Source organism: Gigantopelta aegis, chromosome 8, assembly GCF_016097555.1.
Source record: "Gigantopelta aegis isolate Gae_Host chromosome 8, Gae_host_genome, whole genome shotgun sequence".
In the NCBI taxonomy this organism is placed as follows: Eukaryota; Metazoa; Mollusca; class Gastropoda; order Neomphalida; family Peltospiridae; genus Gigantopelta; species Gigantopelta aegis.
Window position 1 is genome coordinate 72,713,680 of NC_054706.1, and position 20,356 is coordinate 72,734,035.

Consider the following 20,356-nt stretch of genomic DNA (forward strand, 5'->3'; position numbering starts at 1 on the left):
TTATGTACGTTAGGAGAGCAATTAATCACTACTCTAAAATTTTGTTCGAGGTCTGATTAAATTTCTCTGAATGGATACTCGGTTCTAGGATTTAGTTGCTGCATTATTAATGTGTTAAAACATATATATTGCTTTCAGCTTATGATCATATTGGCGATTTCCTCGCTGACAAACATTTACTCTATAGTTGGATTTTTTCTGTCTTTTTTTTTTGTTGTCTTGCCTGAACTGGCTAGTTTGTAGGTCAGTCGAGTCGACAGTGCAAGCTGTGGTATTAAAATCTCTTGTCTGGCCTTTACTCGTGACTTCCGAACATTGGTGTAAGTGGGAATTTCCAGCAGTCTATTTGTAGAAACTTTGGGCGCTTTATCTAGCAGTGTGTTGTCAATAGTGGTATGGTTAAGTATGTTCGACTTGGATTATTAAACGATAGCGGTATAGTTAAGCATGCTCAGTTTGGTTTATTAAATATGTAGTATAATGTTTTTATTTTGTTAAAACATACATTTTTACTACTAAAACTTTTTTAACTTGTTTAACAACACCACTAGAGCATTTGGATATATTAATCATTGGCTATTGGATGTAAAAAATTTGGTTATTTTGACATAGTCTTAGAGAGGAAACTTGCTACATTTTTCCATTAGTAGCAAGGGATCTTATATATGACAGGATAGCACATACCACCACCTTTGATATAACAGTCATTGTACACTGACTGGCATGAGAAATAACCCAGTAGGTCCACCAACGAGGATCGATCCTAGACCGACCGTGCTTCAGGGAAGAGCTTTACCACTGGGCTACATCTCTCCGACTAGATTACAAACACAAATACCTGCTCTTAAGTGTGATGAGTCATGGGGTCAATACTCAATGATAGACTTCAATGGGTTATTTCCTTTCCAGTCGGTATTTGACAATCTCTATATCAAAGATTATGCAGTACCATGTCTGGGAATGTGCACTTCAATGATTTCTTGCTGTTAATAGCAAGACATAGCCATGTGATGGTAGTGGTTGTGTTTTAAAACTTGTAAACTGCTTGTGAAGTTACTGATTTTTAAAAATTGCTGTCAGCAGGCTTAAAATTGCCATAGATAAGCAGTTTACCTGCAGTAAAAAACCTTTCAAACTTGCCGTGATAACATTTTTTTTTTTTACGTTCGAGCCATACAACAATTACATTAAAAAAATTTTTTTTTAAAGTTATATAAAGAATTGTATTTATTAGATTTTTTATAAATATTTTATGCAAATTTAACTTTTAATTCACATTTGACAATATGACAAATGGCAATTTAAACTTTGTGAAAACTTATACATGTGTACCCAGCCAGTGTACCACGACTGGTATATCACAGGCTGTGGTATTTTACTATTCTATCTCAAGGATGGTGCATATAAAAGATCCCTTTCTACTAATGGAAAAATGTAGCAGGTTTCTTCTCTTAAGATTATGTAAATAAATACCAAATGGTTGATGGTGATTAATAAATAAATGTGCTCTAGTGGTGTTGTTAAACAAAGCAGACTTTTTTTAGTACATGCATAGTTGTATGGTTTGACACAGGAAATATTAAGCAGTATGTCAAAAGGTGAAAGTTCTGAAGACTGTTTTAAAATATTACCTTGGATACCGAAATACCTGAGAATTAACCATAGTAACTCTGACGTTGGTCACCGACAGAATCGTGTCTGCTTGAGCTACAATTAACAAATCATTTACTTTTTCTTACTGTACTAAAGCAGTTTAGAGACCAGTATGTTTATATCTGTACTAAAATTGTATCTGAGTAACTATAAAGCCTTTCCTTGAAATAGCTTGAAAAAAAGTAAGTACGGTAGATTCATCATTTCTAGAGTAGCAACTTTTAGATTTTATTTTGTGAGAGATTAGGTTTTATGTTTTATTTGGCGAGAGATTAGGTTTTATTGGTAATTTTGCTGACTGTCGGGAACTTGTCAATGACAATGCTGAACCATAATAATTAGTGTGCTCCTGAGACTTGTGTCCAGAACTTATAAACAGGTGTGTGTTCATTATTGTATGTTCATAGCAACTGTAACAGCCGTTCATAATTCACTTCACTTGGGTAACAATATTTAGTTTATGATATAAGAGAATTGTTTTAAATTTTGTGTGCTTATATATATGTGTGTGTGTGTGTGTGTGTGTGTGTGTGGTGTGTGTGTGAATATATGAATATATATATAAACCCCCTTCAAAAAAGTAGGGGAACTCTAATAAGAATTTATAATTGCCAAAATTGTACGGTATATTAGCTGTGGGGAATGGTTATATGATAATAGTGAATTTTAATTGGGTAAACATTACAATCGGTAGTTCAGTATTGCAGTAGGTTTTATGACCACCAAAGATCTTGAAGGATGATTGGGGTCAGAAGTGAGATTTGAAAGCTGACGTTTTTTATCAGTAGTGGGTGATACCACCACGATGTGTCAGACATTCATTCAGTCGACGAGGCATACTTCATATGAGTGTCCCAATGGCCATTTGAGGGAGTCTGTTCCACTCCTCTTGCAACGCCTGACCAAGTTCCGCTAAAGTGGTTGGTGGTCTTTGATGTTGACGCACACATCTCCCTATCATGTCCCAGATGTGTTCAATGGGGGAAAGGTCTGGGCTCATTGCTGGCCATGGCATTTGATAGATGTTGTGCTGCTGGAGGTGAGCATTGAAGATTTGTGCACAGCGAGCACTGGCATTGTCGTCTTGACAAACAAAACGTCGACCCACATGCCTAGCAAATGGGACAACAAAGGGTGTCAGTATGTTGTTCCGGTAGTACTGCACAATATGGAGGGGGGTTCTGTCAGTCATAGTGATACCACCCCACACCATAACCGATCCACCGCCAAATCTGTCATGAAATTGCATTCTGACGTTGGCGTGCCGTTCATTTCATCGTCGCCAGACCCAACCACACCTGTCAAAGTGAATAGGGACTCATCTGAAAACATGACATGTGACCAGCGACGAATACCCCAGTTCTGACGCTCCCTACACCATTTACATCTGTGGGCAATATGACGATTTGTCAATGTAGGCACAACCCTGGGTCATCGAGCATGAAGATGGGCTGTATGAAGACGATTTCTTATCATCTGACCTGTAACTCGGACACCAGTAGCTTGATGAAGGTTTGCAACAATTTGATTTGCCGTTTGAGCTCGATTTCTTAGAGCCTGGTTACGGATGAATCGATCCTGCTGTTGTTGCCCTGAGACGACCTGAACGGGGTCGATCGTCAACATTTTGGGTTTGTTGGTACTTGTTCCATAGTCTACTAAACACTGACTTCGAAACATTGAAGGTGTTGGCCACTACACGCTGACTTCTGCCCGTTTGCAGCATGCCAATAGCTCTTGGACGCTCATTGTGTCTCATACACCGCATCGCAAATTCAAACACTAAAAATTACTAAAAACCAAACAATAACAACTGTATGATCAACAGAATGAAAAGATTGACAGAAATAATGTTCCACAGTGATTAATCGACATTCCTGGAAATTGTCAAAATCGAGAATGACACCCCACGCACGTGTACAACTGCGTGATGCATGTGCAAACTATGGAATGTGTTTCGGTGTGTTCATAAACAGACCTGAACGTTCTTTACTAAGATGTCTGTGGTCAAAACATATGTTCGGTCTAATAGTTGATATTAACATTAATATTTCATGTTCCCCTACTTTTTTTGAAGAGTATATATATATAATCAGTCACAAATTGTATAAAATAGTGTAGCATAGCAACATGATTTGATGCTAAATTTCTGACTGTTACACATTAAGAAATACACAAAATTAAAGAAAAAATCTTCTACTTACACAAACAACACAAGTTACTAGTTAAAAATACACATAAATCAGTTTGTATAACAACCTTTTCATGACCTCTTTTTTGTAATGACATACTTTTCTTAGGTTTTTTAAAGATAGCATTACATGTTTTAGCAACATCATCCCATCAGAATAGAATAAATTGCATAAAAGCGGAAAGTTTGTAGTTATAAATTAATGTACAAGTGAATGAACGAATGTTTAGTGACATGCCAGCACCACAAATACATTGCTATTGGGTGTGAAGCAAAGCAGTCAGCAAACTTTAATTACAGCTATATGGCATCGAACATATGGTTAAGGACCACACAGGTAATAAAAGAGGAAACCCACTGCCACCACACAAGGGTTATTCTTTCCGATTAACAGCAAGGAATATTATTATATGCACCATCCCCCCCCCCCCCCCCCCAGACAGGATAGTGCATACCACAGCCTTTGTTACACAGGTTGTGGAGCACTGGCTGGAATGAGAAATAAACCCAGTGGGCTCACTGATAGGGATTGATCCTAGATGACCATGCTTCAGGAAAGGGCTTTACCGCTAGGCTGCATTTCGCCCCATGAATGAATGACGTAATGTAGGAAGCCATCACCATAACCAGTCCAATAGTGTATATGCCATGTTCTTAAGCTCTGTCCTTAAACCTTAAAGGCTGATATAAGAGGCTGTTCAACAGTTACGCAATACTCTAGGAGGGAAGGGGGGTAACATGGGCTGTGTTGCAAAATGGTATGTGGAAGAATTAATGAATTAAAAATGTTTTATATTTATATGTTGCAGGAAAAAAAGAGTTAATTTATGTTCTTTTTGGATTATATTAACTACCTTAATGAGAAAATGTAGCTGGTTTCCTCTTAGACTTCGAATAAAAAATATCCAAATGTTTGACATCCAATAACCAAAGATAAATAAATGAATGTGCTCTAGTGGTGTAGTTAAACAAAACAAACTAACTTTATTAGCCACCTGGTGAATATTGGGATGTGTTTTAAAATATCATATATGCCACAAAGTATGTAACAGAAGTTGTATTTTTATTGGTTAATAATGAACACTTTTGATTGGATTGACCTTGTCGTACTAGCCCAAGTGGACTAATCATTTCATTCATATTAATTTGTGACTTGGTTAACATTCCAAAATGTTTACAACACATGTCATTGATGGGAGCTGACAGTAAACAAATAGTTATGAAAATTAATGAAAAACGTAATATAAGTAATAATGAATTCAGCAAATACTTACGTTTTTATTGTACAGTGAAACCTCTTAAGACTGGACCTTCTGTAAACCGGAATTCCCTCAAAACCGGACATTTTACCGAGTCCCTTTTTAAAAACCAGGACAAAACTTAAACTCTCTAAAACAGATCCCTCATAAAACCAGACATTTGTCTTGGAAACAAGGGTGTCCAGTTTGGAGGGGTTTCACTGTATGTTATTTAATATCTGTATAATTAAACAAAATATAACAAACGTTATTTGACAGTGTACAAGGGAGAGATGTGGCCTAGTGGTAAAGCGCTTGCTTGATGATACAGTACCAATCCCCGTCGGTGGGCCTATTTAGCTATTTCTCGGTCAAGCCAGTATACCACGACTGGTATATTAAAAGCCATAGTATGTTCTGTCCTGTCTGTGGGATGGTGCATATAAAAGATCCTTTGTTACTAATGGAAAAATGTAGCAAGTTTACCGGCCTCGGTGGTGTCGTGGTTAAGCCATTGGACATAGACTGGTAGGTACAGTGTTCGCAGCCCAGTACCGGCTCCCACCTAGAGTGAGTTTTAATGACTCACTGGGTAGGTATAAGACCACTACACCCTCTTCTTTCTCACTAGCCACAAACATAAGACTGGTAGGTACAGTGTTCGCAGCCCGGTACCGGCTCCCACCTAGAGTGAGTTTTAACCACTCACTGGGTAGGTATAAGACCACTACACCCTCTTCTTTCTCACTAGCCACTAACAACTAATCCACTGTTCTGGACAGACAGCCCAGATAGCCGTGGTGTGTCTAGAACAGCGTGCTTGAACCTTAATTGGATATAAACATGAAAATAAATTGAAAGTAATGAATGTAGCGGGTTTTCTCTCTAAGATTATGTCAGAATTACAAAATGTTTGACATTCAATAGCTGATGTTTAATAAATCCAGGTACTCTAGTGGTGTTGTTAAACAAAACAAATTTTAACTGTAGTGTACAAGCTTGGGATATTATTAGTCCACCACAATTCACAGCCAATATTGTAAACCGAATATATATATATATATATATATATATATATATATATATATATATATATATGCAATATGCAATATGCTCCATTTATAGATTTTGTTGAAGAAAGTTTACAATTCCTGTTATTTTTACTATCAAAGCCCGTCACAGATCTATACACTAATACGTTCATACTCATTCATATTAGTGTTCCCATATTAATACTTGTGATTGTATCATATGTAAATACAACACAGTTGATTGAAGCATATGTGACATTGTTTTCGTTTGGCCAAATGTCATCATGTGCTACTCGCCTGGTAACCTGAATAACCATTCGCAACTTGTTTGAATGCCCGATAAAGACGCTTAACTACATGTTATATTTTAATCAAACTCCTTTACGTGTTTCCCGCTTCACAAATAAAATCTTTCTAGTGACTTAAGTGACCCACTTTGTATAAATCTTATTGATTTATCTAGCGTATTAAATCATTACGCCAAAACAAAAATTCTTTCTGTTGTGATTTCAACAGCTTCTGACCTTGACCTTTATAAAAGAATGAGGAACAGCGAAGAAATGGCTAAAGCAGGAACAGATTCTTTCGCTGTATATAACTCGACCAATTATTAAATTTGTTTTACGTCAGCATTGTGATTGCAGTTGCATCTGTCAGAATAGCGGTATGTACAGTATGCAACGAGTTGTGGTCGTGAAATGATTGCGCGGTTTCGTTCATAGTAAACGGACGAGGCGTAGTAGCAGCGTAGTAACGTAGCATAGCATAGTGGGTCACCGGTGTGTTGTAGGTCACTAGCGTGGGAGTGACTTGCCAGGTCATGTGACCTGAAACTAGGGCTGTGAAGCGATGGTGTAATAGCGGATTTCCCAGACTACACTGTGCAGGCGTTTGTTTCATTGACTGCTGAACTGGGATGACCCACTTAGCTGGGTAATCGACAGTACATGTCTGGGCTGTGGCTTGTGCCTGGACAGAGAAGCATCATAGCTTGTTTATCTCTTTACTGTGCCGTGCACAGTCGCGTGGGTTATTATGAAATACTGCAACACAATGTAGTGACAGAATCTTTGCTGACAAATATAGTTTAATTTCGGTTGTGACTGGACAGAATAGCAGCATAGCTTGTTTATCTCTACTGGGCCGTGCACAGTTACGGGTTGTTGTAAAATACTGCAATACATTGCAGCGACAGAATCTTTGCCGATAAATATGGTTCAGTTTGTGCGCTTCATTTATGACATTATTTCAGATGTCTCATGATTTGACGTAATGTTTGTGTTTAAAAATAACTGAAGGGAACTACAAATATTTTTTAACGTAATCATATAATTTTTTTATTAATGATGTAAAATCAATCAAATATGAATTGTGGGTTTTCTGTTAATGAAACAAGTTGTTAGTCTCTGTGTTAGTGGCGTTTCTCTCTCTTTTGAATCAAATTGTGTCGGTTCATCTTTATAACTACTTTGTCTGTTTAATATACAACCAGTATGTTAACTGCTAATATCCGAATGTAACCTGACTTATTAACATTCAGCCTACATTGTAATTACAAAAAACATCCACTGCTATGAAAGCGTAATGGTAATATTCGTTACTAGCAGCCTACATTGATTATACTAAAAACATGCTTGTTATCAAATTTATATCCCAAAATAACCATACAAATCTGTTAATACTTCAGTGTGTTGATAAAATGATTTTCAATCTGATCATGTCCAGCACTCCCTTCACCCAAAAATCTTGTTATTTTTGCCACCATTGATAATTACTATAAATATGTTAATTACCAGATTCATTTATCCAAAAGTGACATGACAAATTCATTAATGTTCATGTTGATAAAGTGATTTTTATTCCCAACACCCAATCTTGTAAGTTAACTCCCATTGAAAAATACTATAAATATGCTAATTACCAAATTGATTTTTCAAAGTAACTTAAGAAAGTGTGTTGGGGAAGAGATTTTTTTTCTCAGCACTTCTCCATTCCCCCAAAAATCTTGTCTTTTCACCCCTTTGATAAATACAAAGTAACCAGACAAATTTATTAATAGTTCAATGTGTAACTTAGAAAAGCATTTTGGTGAAGTGATTTTCATTCAGTACTTCTCCCCTCCCCTTCCATTGATAAATGCTATAAATATGCTAAGTAGCAAATTTATATCCCAACTTTATTAATACACATGTACTTCAATTTGTAACTTAGGAAAGCATGTTGGTGAAGTGATTTTCATTTCCAAGACTTCTCTGTCCCTCCCTCTCCCTTGTCCCCCTCGTTGTTTCAGACGGCTGTGGGCACTATTTATCTCCTGAGTCATTGTTTTCCTTTGTGTGAAGTCTTCGTAGTAGAAATGTTGAAAAGCCATTGATCTGTGCGTGCATGCAGTGAAGCACGTCCCACCACCAGCGAGTCCCTGCACTACGAGTTGTAGGACTCGGGCCTTGGAAGACTTAATCAATACAGCTCCACCACTGTCGACCGATTGGGCTTTGTTGGCCATGGGCCCTAGATGCATTGATCAACTGCTAAATTCCTGACCCACATACGGCCAGGAGACCTGTGAGTGAACTCTGGTGTGTGGAGAAGAAGGAACTGAGGTACAGGTATAGCTGTACAGTAAATAGCAGTGAATCTGTCGTCCTCGTTAAGTGGGGCCTGTTATACCGACGTCTGCAGGTCCTACTGATGGAGCAACAGCAGTGACGGATTACCGTACAATCTGGCACTGAAATATGTTAATTGGCATTCTGTGTGCATTGTCTGTGACGCTGGATTTTCAGTGACAGCTAAAAGAGAGAGAGAGAGAGAAAAAGAGGCTGTCTGTTATTACAAATGACCACTCTTTGAAACCCGGAACTGACGGAAAGTTAGATATGTAAGTATAAATAATGGGACAGTTAATCAGAGTTGGGTTTTTTCCGACTCTTTGTTTATATGAGTGTGGTATGGTTATGTTAATGAGGTGCTAATTGAAACAACACATTCTTGGTGCAAGGCTGTTATAAGGAGGACTCATTAGGTCATGAGGTGTGATGATAAGCACATGATTAATCAGGTTTAAGAACCAGTAATCGCTGATCACGGATCAAGGATCAATCACTACAGGGTTAACTCGGATCAATCTGTACTAAAGTATGTTGTTTTTCATTGTCCTTTGATTGGATTTGGTTATTTTTTTCTGTGACCTTCAGTGAAACAACTGAGTAATTTAGCAACGACCTTGAAACCCACAGAAGATGCAGTAAATACTGTTGTATGATCAATCAATATGTTATATACCGGTTTAAAACATATTTTGAAAGCGCGCGCTAAGACCACGTGTATTTGTTTACATCGGCGGTGTTATATATAGATTGCGTGGAACATATGCGCAGACAGCAACACGGCTTGGCTCGCATTCAAAAACTCTTGTTGCCATTTTTAACTTCGCTTTAGCAGGGATACAAATATTTATACCGGGTAATATTGTGTTGGTAAACTATATAGAGGAATTGTGAATACCATACATGTAGCAGTGTCAAGGAATCACTGCAGTTGCAGAATAATTAATTGAAATTGATTTGAAAGTAGTTTAATAACCACAGATATGATATAATGTTTTTCAAACCAAATAGATTTCACGTTATGTCACAAGTGTTGTAAAATGTAAACCTGTTAAGATTCGTCAGTAATATATTGTATATGTATATACTTCATTTAAAAAAAAAAAAAATCTGATTGCAAAATTTGCAATTCCAGTTTGAATATATAAATTTGATGCAAGTATTAAGTTGTACAAAATGATGTTGGTAAAAGGTTTTCATATAATGTGCTTTATTGATAAATTAATTGAACTGAATTTGCAGATATGTTTAGTTTCCATGTATAGATTGTTTATAATTATAGTTATAGTTAAAACAGTTTCACAAAAAGATAAATATTTAAAAAATAATTTTGTTTAAAGAATATTTATTTTTACCATGCATTATATTACTGTTAGCAGATGGGATTGATCAGTGTGTTTTTGTTGTTATTGTTAATATTATTTTTTGCTGTTGTTGTTGTTACTGATAAAGGGTGTTTTTTTCAAAGTCAGAGTGATTTTATGGACTTCACTATATATCATGCAACATATTTTTAAGCATATATCAGTATATAAAATGTATATTGTATAACACACCATCCAGCTTGTTTCTATGTCTGTCTGTCTGTCTGTCTGTGTCGGATCTTAGTGATGTATAACTGTTGGTTTCGATATTAGTGGTGCAAATGGAATATGTATAATTTTATTTATTACTGGGCCTTCATGACCAGACATTGTAGGCTAAAAAGCTTGTTTTTGTTTAACGCACATGTAACAACATCTGTTTACAATGCGTAAACACCTGTAACAACATCTGTTTACAATGCGTAAACACAGGCATCGTAAATTCAGCCCTTTATATTGTTAAAAATGATTACCTGAATACTTGTAATTGGTTGTGAAAGCACGTCAGATTTCAAAACAAACTATACTAAAAGTACATCTATTTTCTTATACATGTATATACAGTAGAGTCTCGTTAGGTTGAACTTGGAAGGGTCGAATACACTACAACTCTCGAACCAAAAATGAAGTCTTGAGTTATACTTCAGTGATGTTCAACTACCCGATGGGTCGGACACTTTCTCGACCACCGACAGGGTTCGAGACAATGGGATTCAACTGTACTTGACTATGAATGGAATAAATGGAATAATCACATTGTTGATTGATAATGCTATGCATTAAAACAAAAGTTGTAGGCCTATAGTTTGAAAATATAAAAATGCCTCTATTTGTATGTATTTATTGTCTTCTGTTGTTAACAGAGGACTACCATGTTATATATATAGTGTTACCAGATTGTAATATAACAAAGAAAGGCCACATAGTTACCTAGCAATGTGTGACATTGCCTGCACTCTCTTTATCTTTAATCATGGCTCATTCCATTGTCGATATGGTGTACTGCATGACCAATGACGTGTAAGAACTTACTTAGCTGCATGTTTGGATCTCCAGAAATTTCCAGTCCTCAAAGAAATGCCCCCAAATAAATATTGCTCTTTGTGATAAACAGAATGACACATTCACTTTCCAGACATTTTCCAGACAGAGCTAATGTATCAAACATTATTAACCATATGGTTAAAGCTATCTTGGTACATATCAAAGTGATACTCCCACTAGAGTGCCAAGTGGGACGTAACACGTCATGGATTGGCGCACTAGAACATTATGGGAATGTTAACCAAATGAGTTGAGTGATATAAATTAAGATAGATTATGGGTAATAAATAGGATATTAAACTCTCTACCATTTTGTATCATATTTATGTCACTCATGAAATAATTTTCATTGTCACTCGCTAAAACTCATGACAACTGAAAAATATTTCACTCAGGACATAAACATGAAACGAAATGGAAGCTCGTTTAATATCCTATAAGTAGCCTTTGTGGCAGCACTAGGTTTCTACTCTTAAATAGTTTAGCATTTCTGTAATATTATTACATTCGCTGCTGATTAAGCAATCTGTTGAGGTGTGTTTTAAAAATAAGGTGTCTGCTTAGCCATAAATAGACCTAGGACAAAGTCAAAAACATATTTAAAGCACAGTAGATGATCTCGGTAACACGTGATATAATGTTATGATGGGTGCTATCAACACAACATATTTAAAGCACAGTAGATGATCTCGGTAACACGTGATATAATGTTAGGATGGGCGCTATCAACACAACGTATTTAAAGCACAGTAGATGATCTCGGTAACACGTGATATAATGTTAGGATGGGCGCTATCAACACAACTACATACTAGGTTTGGAAATTAGCTTTTGCTATGGTAATCTCATTAAAAAAAAAAATACAATTTTGCACTCCATATTTAAAGTAGTTTAACTTAAAGAGGAACAGAGTTGTGACCTTGATACATTGTCAGGTGGGACACTTGCTAACAGGGGTGGCAATTCTGCTCGGATCCACTGTTTTGCTCTCATGGAACATTGCATTTCCTCGCATTTTAATCGTCCTTTCCTCCAAAATGTGTCAGATGGCACAGATTTTAACCCAGGATTACAAGAATTTCCGGGACTCTAGATTTCCTCTTTTTTTACACTTCACCAATTCCCACCCCTGTTGCTAAGGAAGAGTATTGCTGGAATACTGCTTAAATGAGGCTATCACAGAGATTAATATTATTAAAATTGGTTGGTGTTTTATGAATGATGGGGGTCTTGAATGGCCTTGAATATTCTTGAATATTCTTGAATTTTGGGTGTTCTTGGGTGTATGAAGCATGAATTTATAATCATATTGAAAATGAAATTCTTATAATCTTTGTTTCTGTCTTTTACAGAATTCAAGATGTAATTCCGTTGTTGATCTGATGATGCGGCCTCCATTTCCTGTCCTGGGGTCAGTGAGCAGTGTGGAAAGTCTGAACATGAATACTCATGGAATGTATTCTATACCAAAAGTAACTGATGATCTCTTCAAAACACCTACTCAGGGAAACTCTGGCAAAATGGCATACAATCCAACAGTATCTTTACCACAGCAAGACTACCAGCAACATCAGCATGGCCTAGACTTATCAGGCAGTTTTAACATCCAGCAAAACATTAACCTTCCAGCATCAAAACAACAGAATGACTTCATCAGAAATGATCCTTTCTCACAGTCATCTTTGATTCCAGATTCTAAATTTGAAATGAATGTTTCAAGAAATTCCAACTTTATGCATTCTAATCATCCGTTCAATGCTAGGCAGGAAACTGGTTTGACAAAGGATTTGAATTTCTTGCAGAATGGCCCAACATCTGAATCTATGTTACAAAAAGGACTCTCTGCTATGTCAGGAGAGTTGAGAGTTTCACCGCAAGCTTCATTATCTCCCTTCCATAGTCAGAGTTCTTCTAGAGATGTGATGGCAAGGGTAAGAAGTGAAGACATTGAACAGATGTCTAGAGATTCTTTCACCAGACCTGCTCAACAGTCCAGCAGACCTGTATACCACCAGACACAGTCTCATGACTCTCTCAGGAAAGATCTGCATTCACAGTCGAACAACTTCAACAAAGATGGAAGTCATCATCAAAAATATGTTGATCCATTACTGCATAATACTATGTACAAAGAACAACATGCAAATAGACAGGAAAAACAACCACAAGGGTTTCAGTTGTCATCTTCTACAAGTGGATTTTCAGAAAATATGGCTGTTAGTAGCCATGTGCCAAGACAGGAAAAACAACCACTAGGGTTTCAGTTGCCATCTTCTACAAGTGGATTTTCAGACAACATGGCTCTTAGTAGCCATGCAACAAGACAGGAAAAACAACCACAAGGGTTTCAGTTGTCATCTTCTACAAGTGGATTTTCAGAAAACATGGCTCTTAGTAGCCATGCACCAAGACAGGAAAAACAACCACAAGGGTTTCAGTTGCCATCTTCTACAAGTGGATTTTCAGACAACATGGCTCTTAGTAGCCATGCAACAAGACAGGAAAAACAACCACAAGGGTTTCAGTTGTCATCTTCTACAAGTGGATTTTCAGAAAACATGGCTCTTAGTAGCCATGCACCAAGACAGGAAAAACAACCACAAGGCTTTCAGTTGCCATCGTCTACAAGTGGATTTTCAGACAACATGGCTCTTAGTAGCCATGTGCCAAGTTTTTCTTCATTCTTTGGATCTGGCTCAAATGTAAGTTCTAGCAATGAGAAACCAGACCCATGGACAATTCATTCACCTGATGGTTCAAATAATTGCAGACAAAATGTATCAAGGCCTCTCTCACAGTCACCCCATGGAACAAATGCATTTCACTCTCCACACAGTTTTCAAAATGAATCAAGTCCTTTGAATCAGCAAGCAGCAAACGAGAGACAAACTATGAATCACCAGTATCATGTTCCCCCCTCAAGAAGTGCTAACAGTCAGCAACATGACATAAACAAGCATGCACAAAGACAACCAAATACATTTAATCCACCATCTCAGATGGAAAAGAAGGAGCCGAGTCCCAAATATCCATTCCAGTCTTCGGGGTCTTACTCGGAGAGTGACGGACTGTTTCTACCAGCAAGTCATCAAGTTGGTGGTCAGGATGTGAACACGCAGAAGTCAATGATGACACCTATTACCAGCTCTAGTGTTACTGGAAGTCAGCCCAACTCTAAGAGTCAGCTGCAGAGTAACTCAGGGCATGGTTTTAAGGACTTTATGATGGACCACACAGCTAATCTGCATAACTCAAATGTAGGTTATTCTATGCAGCAGAATCCTTTCAAAATCCCTCCCACCCCTCCTGCATATCAACAGAAACAACTCTTACCAGAGAAATTGCCTTCAAAGAATACGCACAAGGATGAAAAATCAAAATTGTTAAATAATGTCATGCCATCTGCTCATGGGAAAAGTTCTATTGCTAAGCCAAAACCCATTAGAAGTAACCCAAGGAAAAAGAAGGTTGTAAGCCCAAATGGTCCAACTCATCAAACAAATGTGTCATCCCAGATTTCTAAAAGTTTTGCATTGTTTCCACCATTTTCACCTAAAAATGATATTGCTCGAAACAAACCCAAAATAGGTCCTGGTAGTGAAAAAAAGATTTCTGATCTAATGGAATCAGAAGTTGACAGGAAATTGTTGGCAATGTTCCCACAGTACCGGTTCTATTTGGATCAGAATGTTAAACCTATGGAAGAAATTATGCCACTTCCAGGTGAAAATGCCATTATGAAGAAGATACAAAAAGCTGGAGAAGTCAAGAAGAAAAGAAAGCTGAAAAAAGAACCTGATGTTCTATCAAACATCAAGAAAGAAATGCCTCAAGGTTCCACTAATGATTTGTCTAATGGTATCTCTCATGGCATAGAACTAGGGGACATAAATCAGTCTGTTCCATCAAGTAAGAAAGACGAAGGAAACATCAATGCACAAGGACAAAAATCTGAAATAACTGATCATAGCCATCCATCAGGTCAGGCTGAAAGATGTGAAATGTCTTCAGGATCCACAAATGACTCTAATCAACCACTAGATAGTTTTAAATTTGGACCTCAAACCAAAGAGTCCAGTTCATCGTCAACTACAGACATGAAGTCACAACCAGGCCAGAAGTCTTCTGGAATGTGCTGTTCTGGTTGTGAAGATGTGGGTGTTATGTTTTCTAAGCAGTGTCAGAACAAGATCAGTCGTGGCTTGATGCAACAAGCAGCAGTAGCAACAACAGCAGCAACAGCATCAGGAGCAGCATCAACAACATGTCCATCCAATAAGTCATCTACATTTGATTTTTCCTTCCCGGACATCACCAGTAATAGCGTCATGTCATCAAATTCACATTCTGTTAACAGCGGTGTAGATAGGCCTGTGACAGTTTTTTCTTCATCTCAAAACATTACTACATGTGCATCCAATTCAGCAAGAAACACATCTGCTGTTTCTAGCCAGGTTAATCATTACAATATGGACTTAAAGCAGTTGAATAAAAAATCATCAGATGGTTTCAGTTCTGAAGATGTTGCTTGTGGTTCTAACAAAAACAATGGGCACGATCTTTGTAGCAAACAGAGTGCAAGTGCTGGTAGTGAGGGAAAAGAAAACAGTTTTCTGGATAGTGCTAATGGCTGCTTTAACAAAATGGTGAAAAAGGAGTGCCCCGATTCTTCTGTTTTGTCTGATGGAAATAAATGTGAAAGTGCTGTGAAAGATGAAAATTCTGAAGACAAGGAAACAGGTGGGAGTCCATGGGAAGACATGCCCCTAAACAACCTTCAGGCAACGATTCAGAAGTTGTTTGACAGGGTTTACAGTGACAAGAGTGACGACATGGATTTGATTAGCAAGTTTGAGCAGGGTCACGGCAATGTGGAAATCTCTCCACAGAAGTTGGCATCGAGCAAGATGCAGGAGCAAATTCCCAAGCATATCACTCCTCCATCATCGCCAATGAACAAGCAGCAGCACGTTGAAACCAGCAGCAACCTGTCTTCACCGTGTGAGAAGCAGCAGACGCCGGGGACCACTCCAGAAAAGTCCAAAGTCCATTTTGACATCGATGGTGTGTGGGCCAACGGCCGGCAGGTTTCCTGTGGGTTGTCTGAGAGTCTGGATGATCATCTGAGGAACAACCGGGTGGAGGTGCCGTGCTGCACCTGTCTAGGGCCTGGAGGTATGTGTCTGTGTGGCTCATTTTTAGCTTTAAATTCATTTCTTTGTTTATAACCAGTTAAAGTTCAGGGGCATAATTTACTAAACTCTTGCAATTTTGCGATCTCACAGAGCTTTGGGAATTAGACCCCAGCAGTGGTATAGCGTGGGTACAAAATTCTGGACTGGTGGAAGGGACTCTGGGAGTGCTAACAGTCCACTGGGTAGGAGACGCAATGCTTGCCTTGCCCCGGGCGCTGGTAACTCACCCTACGCCACTGGACCCCAGGCTCACAGGCTTGAGCATGCAGCTCAGCAAACTGGGTTGTCTGTCCAGGACAGGTGTTGATGATTAGTGTTGATGGTTAGTTGGGAGAAGTCAGTAAACTTGTAAATAGTGAACCGGTACTGGGTTGTGAACTCTATACCTACAACTCTCAAAGCCACTGGCTTAACCAGTATGCCACAGAGGTTGGTTATCTATTATTTATAGCTGTTACATCACTTAGTGCATGAGCCACGAGCCACTTAGTCCATGGTTGGTACCACCTGGGAGGGGGGATGAATACTCTAGTGATTTTTAAAAGTTCTTATTGCAACAAGAGCTTATGTGGATGTCCAGTTGTTATATCACTTGTACATCTGCTGCTTGAAGTAGATTACAACCGGCCTCGGTAGTACAGTGGTTAAGCCGTCAGACTACAGGCTGGAAGGTACAGGGTTCGCAGCCCGGTACCAGCTCCAACCCAGAGCAAGTTCTTAAGGGCTAAATGGGTAGGTGTAAGGCCACTACACCCGCTTCTTTCACACTAGCCACTAATCAACTAACAACTAACCCACTGTCCTGGACAGACAGCCCAGATAGATAAGGTGTGTGCCCAGGACAGCATGCGTTGAACCTTAATTGGAAATACGCACGAAAATAAGTTGAAATGAAAGTGGATAGGCCATAAGATCAATCACACTCGGAGGACTTGGCTAGGTTTTTCACATCCTAGCCATGCAGAGCCTAATATTACTGATATATCAAAATCATGGTATATACTTTCCTATCAATAATAATGTGCATATGAAAAATCATTTGCTGCCTTTTAGTTTTTAGTTTACAAATTACAATATATATATATATATATATATATATATATATATATATATATATATATATATATATATATATATATACATATATACAGTGAAAGCCCTCAAAACCGGACAGCCATGGGACCAAGCTAAAAGTCGGCTGAGTGGGTATTCAAAGTATAAGTAATGCAGTAATGATTGACGTTGGTGTGACCGTCTGGTTTTCTGAGGTAAAATTTGCATTAAAGGAACACAATGGGAATGGAAAATTTCATCCGGTGCAGTTTAGAGGGGTTTCTGGTTTAGAGAGGTAAATTTTAGTGTTAAAAGATACGCAAATCACGGGACCGTGTAAAACGTCCGGTTTTGAGGGAATTCTGGTTTACTGAGGGTCTGGTTTTGAGGGGTTTCACTGTATATATATATATATATATATATACACATACATACATACATACATACAATATATAGATATTCATACATCAATACATACTAGCCAGTGCCAGGTCTGCCCACTGTTTCATGCACGTAAGAGGGATCGACCGCGTAGATTGTAGGCCCCATGCATATGGTTGAGTTAAAGAACTTCCTTTTTATGGAAGCTTCGATAGCTCAGAGCGTATCGTGGTTAGTCTTGCAATTTGCGGGCGATTCGGTGCCACAGGTTTGAGTCCCAGCAACGGCATGGGACACTTTGTGAGGCCAGAAAGGATTTAATTATCCCCTGCGCCAGTGCGTTAATATCTATGTATGTAACAGTCAACCTCGACATACATACAATATATAGATATTCAAACATCAATACATACATACATACATATATATATATATATTGCTAGTAGAAGATGTACCGTAGATGTATAACATAAGCAGAAAATATAATAGAAGATATATAAAACCCTTCAAGACTGGATCATTGGAAAACCAGGATTCCTTCAAAACCAGATGTTCTTCATGGGCCCCTTTTAAATATTGGTACAGAACAGCCCTTAAAAGCAGAATTTTTACATTGTTCTGTGGGTGTCTGGTTTACAGGGGTTTCACTGTATGAAGAATATGTATGTGCAAGCATCATATTAAAGGGACATACCCTAGTTTTTAAACACTAAGGCATCTTTTTTACTATTAGAGCCGTTTTTGATAACTGAAGTCATTCTTTACTTAGATTTTGTTCTTTAGATTATCCATTTCTGTACATCCAAAGTTTTGGTCATCCTGGTGTTTTTAATATCACAAAATGCATATGTCATATTTTTAAAAACTCACGTGTGTCTGAGAAGTAACAGTTATGGAGTCGAGTTTTAGTCTATTTTAGAGGGTATTTCACCATTTCAAAGTCACAGACTCCTGTTTCACTCATTTGTAACTTTATCCAAATGTGTTACAGGTTTGTAGATTAAGGCCAGTCGTTTTTGATTAATAGGTTTACGGATCCGCTGAAGTTCATTAAAAAGTCCCGCTGGAAAAATAAAAATGCAAACCTACATTTTTTTTTTTTTTTTTTTACCACCGTTTTGACCAAAAAAAAAAAAAAAAAAAAGTAATTCAAGGGTATTTTTCCCAAAATTATACTTGTCAAATCATATTATGTCTTTGTTAAATTATTTATTCAGAAGTACGTTGCGTTTTGACTTTGCCGTGTACTGTGCGGGTGCACAGGTGCATGGCCACCATCTTGTTGTTGTTGTTACTTGCGGAAAGCGGCTATATATCGAAATCAGAATTTCAAGTAGCAGAATTGAACAGTTTATCGTAGTATGTCTGTATTAACTAATTCAACATCATAAATACATATCAAAAGTATAAATCAATAAGCATCTATGTATAATACAGTATTTATATGCCTGAATGCCAAAGCAGTAAAATTACGACATGTGCAGACCAATTTCTGTTGAATCCGGGTCGTTTCGCCCTAAAACCATTTCGAACCCTGTGTTGTTTCGCCCTTAGACCCGTTCACCCAGGGTTGGTTCATTCTAAAATCTTATTCGTACGGAGTCGTTTCGCCCCGATTATATATATATTAGTGTAATTGTTTTGAAATAACATGAGTATATCCACATTAGTTATTTAAAACGAGATCTAAATACTGTAAAACCCGGGAAGCAGAATGGTAGTGAATGAGAAAGTACATGCAACCACAAAATCCATTTGCAACATATATGTGTGTGTGTTTGTGTGTGTTCATGATGAATAATCTGGATTTGAAAAATTTATCTTTTTTTCTCCGACAGAAAAAAATTGGTCAAAAAAAAATGAATCCAAAACTTTTATTTTTATTTTTATTTCGACCACCTACATATATTTTGTCGAAAAAATTCCATAAACCATTTAATAAAAAATAGGTGGCCTAACTAAACATATTGTGCATTTTCATGGGCTGAAACTAGGGTATGTCCCATTAAAGTTGTATTCTAAAAAAAAAACCCACCCATAACAGTTACAATTAGACCTATGAATAATATCTGATTAAATAATGTGATGTGGTAACAAGCTTTTTATGCCTTTTCATTCTAAACTTGCTGACCCTAAATCAGAAATGGAGCTTTGGCGGTATAAAAGGTTCCAAGTTTAAGTATTTGTTTCACTTTCTGTTATGTCATATCCAAAAGTACATAGGGGAAAAACTGTTATTTCAATGCTTTATTGTGATTTCATATTTGTAAAAATGCTTGGGTCAGTTTTTGGAGAGAGTGAAAAAAAAACCTATAGGAAAACATATATTTATATACACTTCCTATATTGTCTTCTTGGAATGTCTAAATGTAGAAATTGCCACGTTTTCAAATGTAGTTTGCCGTTACCTTGCCATTTGCGTTGCATGTATTCAGTCTTTATAGTTCATTTGCACAGACCACATTACCATAAATACCATAACATGATAAGCTTGCCATAACTGTACATAAACTATAAATTTAAAAACTTACTGTTACGTACATGTGTAAGATCTATGAAGACTGAGTCGGTTGTTTGCACTTGTTGTTCTCATGGTA

At 37.5% G+C, this 20,356-nt stretch overlaps 1 protein-coding gene across 1 annotated transcript in view; it reads left to right on the plus strand.

Annotated features, from left to right (window-relative positions):
- LOC121378624 (serine-rich adhesin for platelets-like) overlaps positions 1-20,356 on the plus strand; it is a 54,322-nt gene that overhangs the window by 13,117 nt on the left and 20,849 nt on the right. Inside the window, exon 3 of the mRNA XM_041506888.1 lies at positions 12,483-16,305. Within this exon, the coding sequence (XP_041362822.1) occupies positions 12,483-16,305 (3,823 nt within the window). The remainder of the gene's footprint in view (positions 1-12,482; positions 16,306-20,356) is intronic.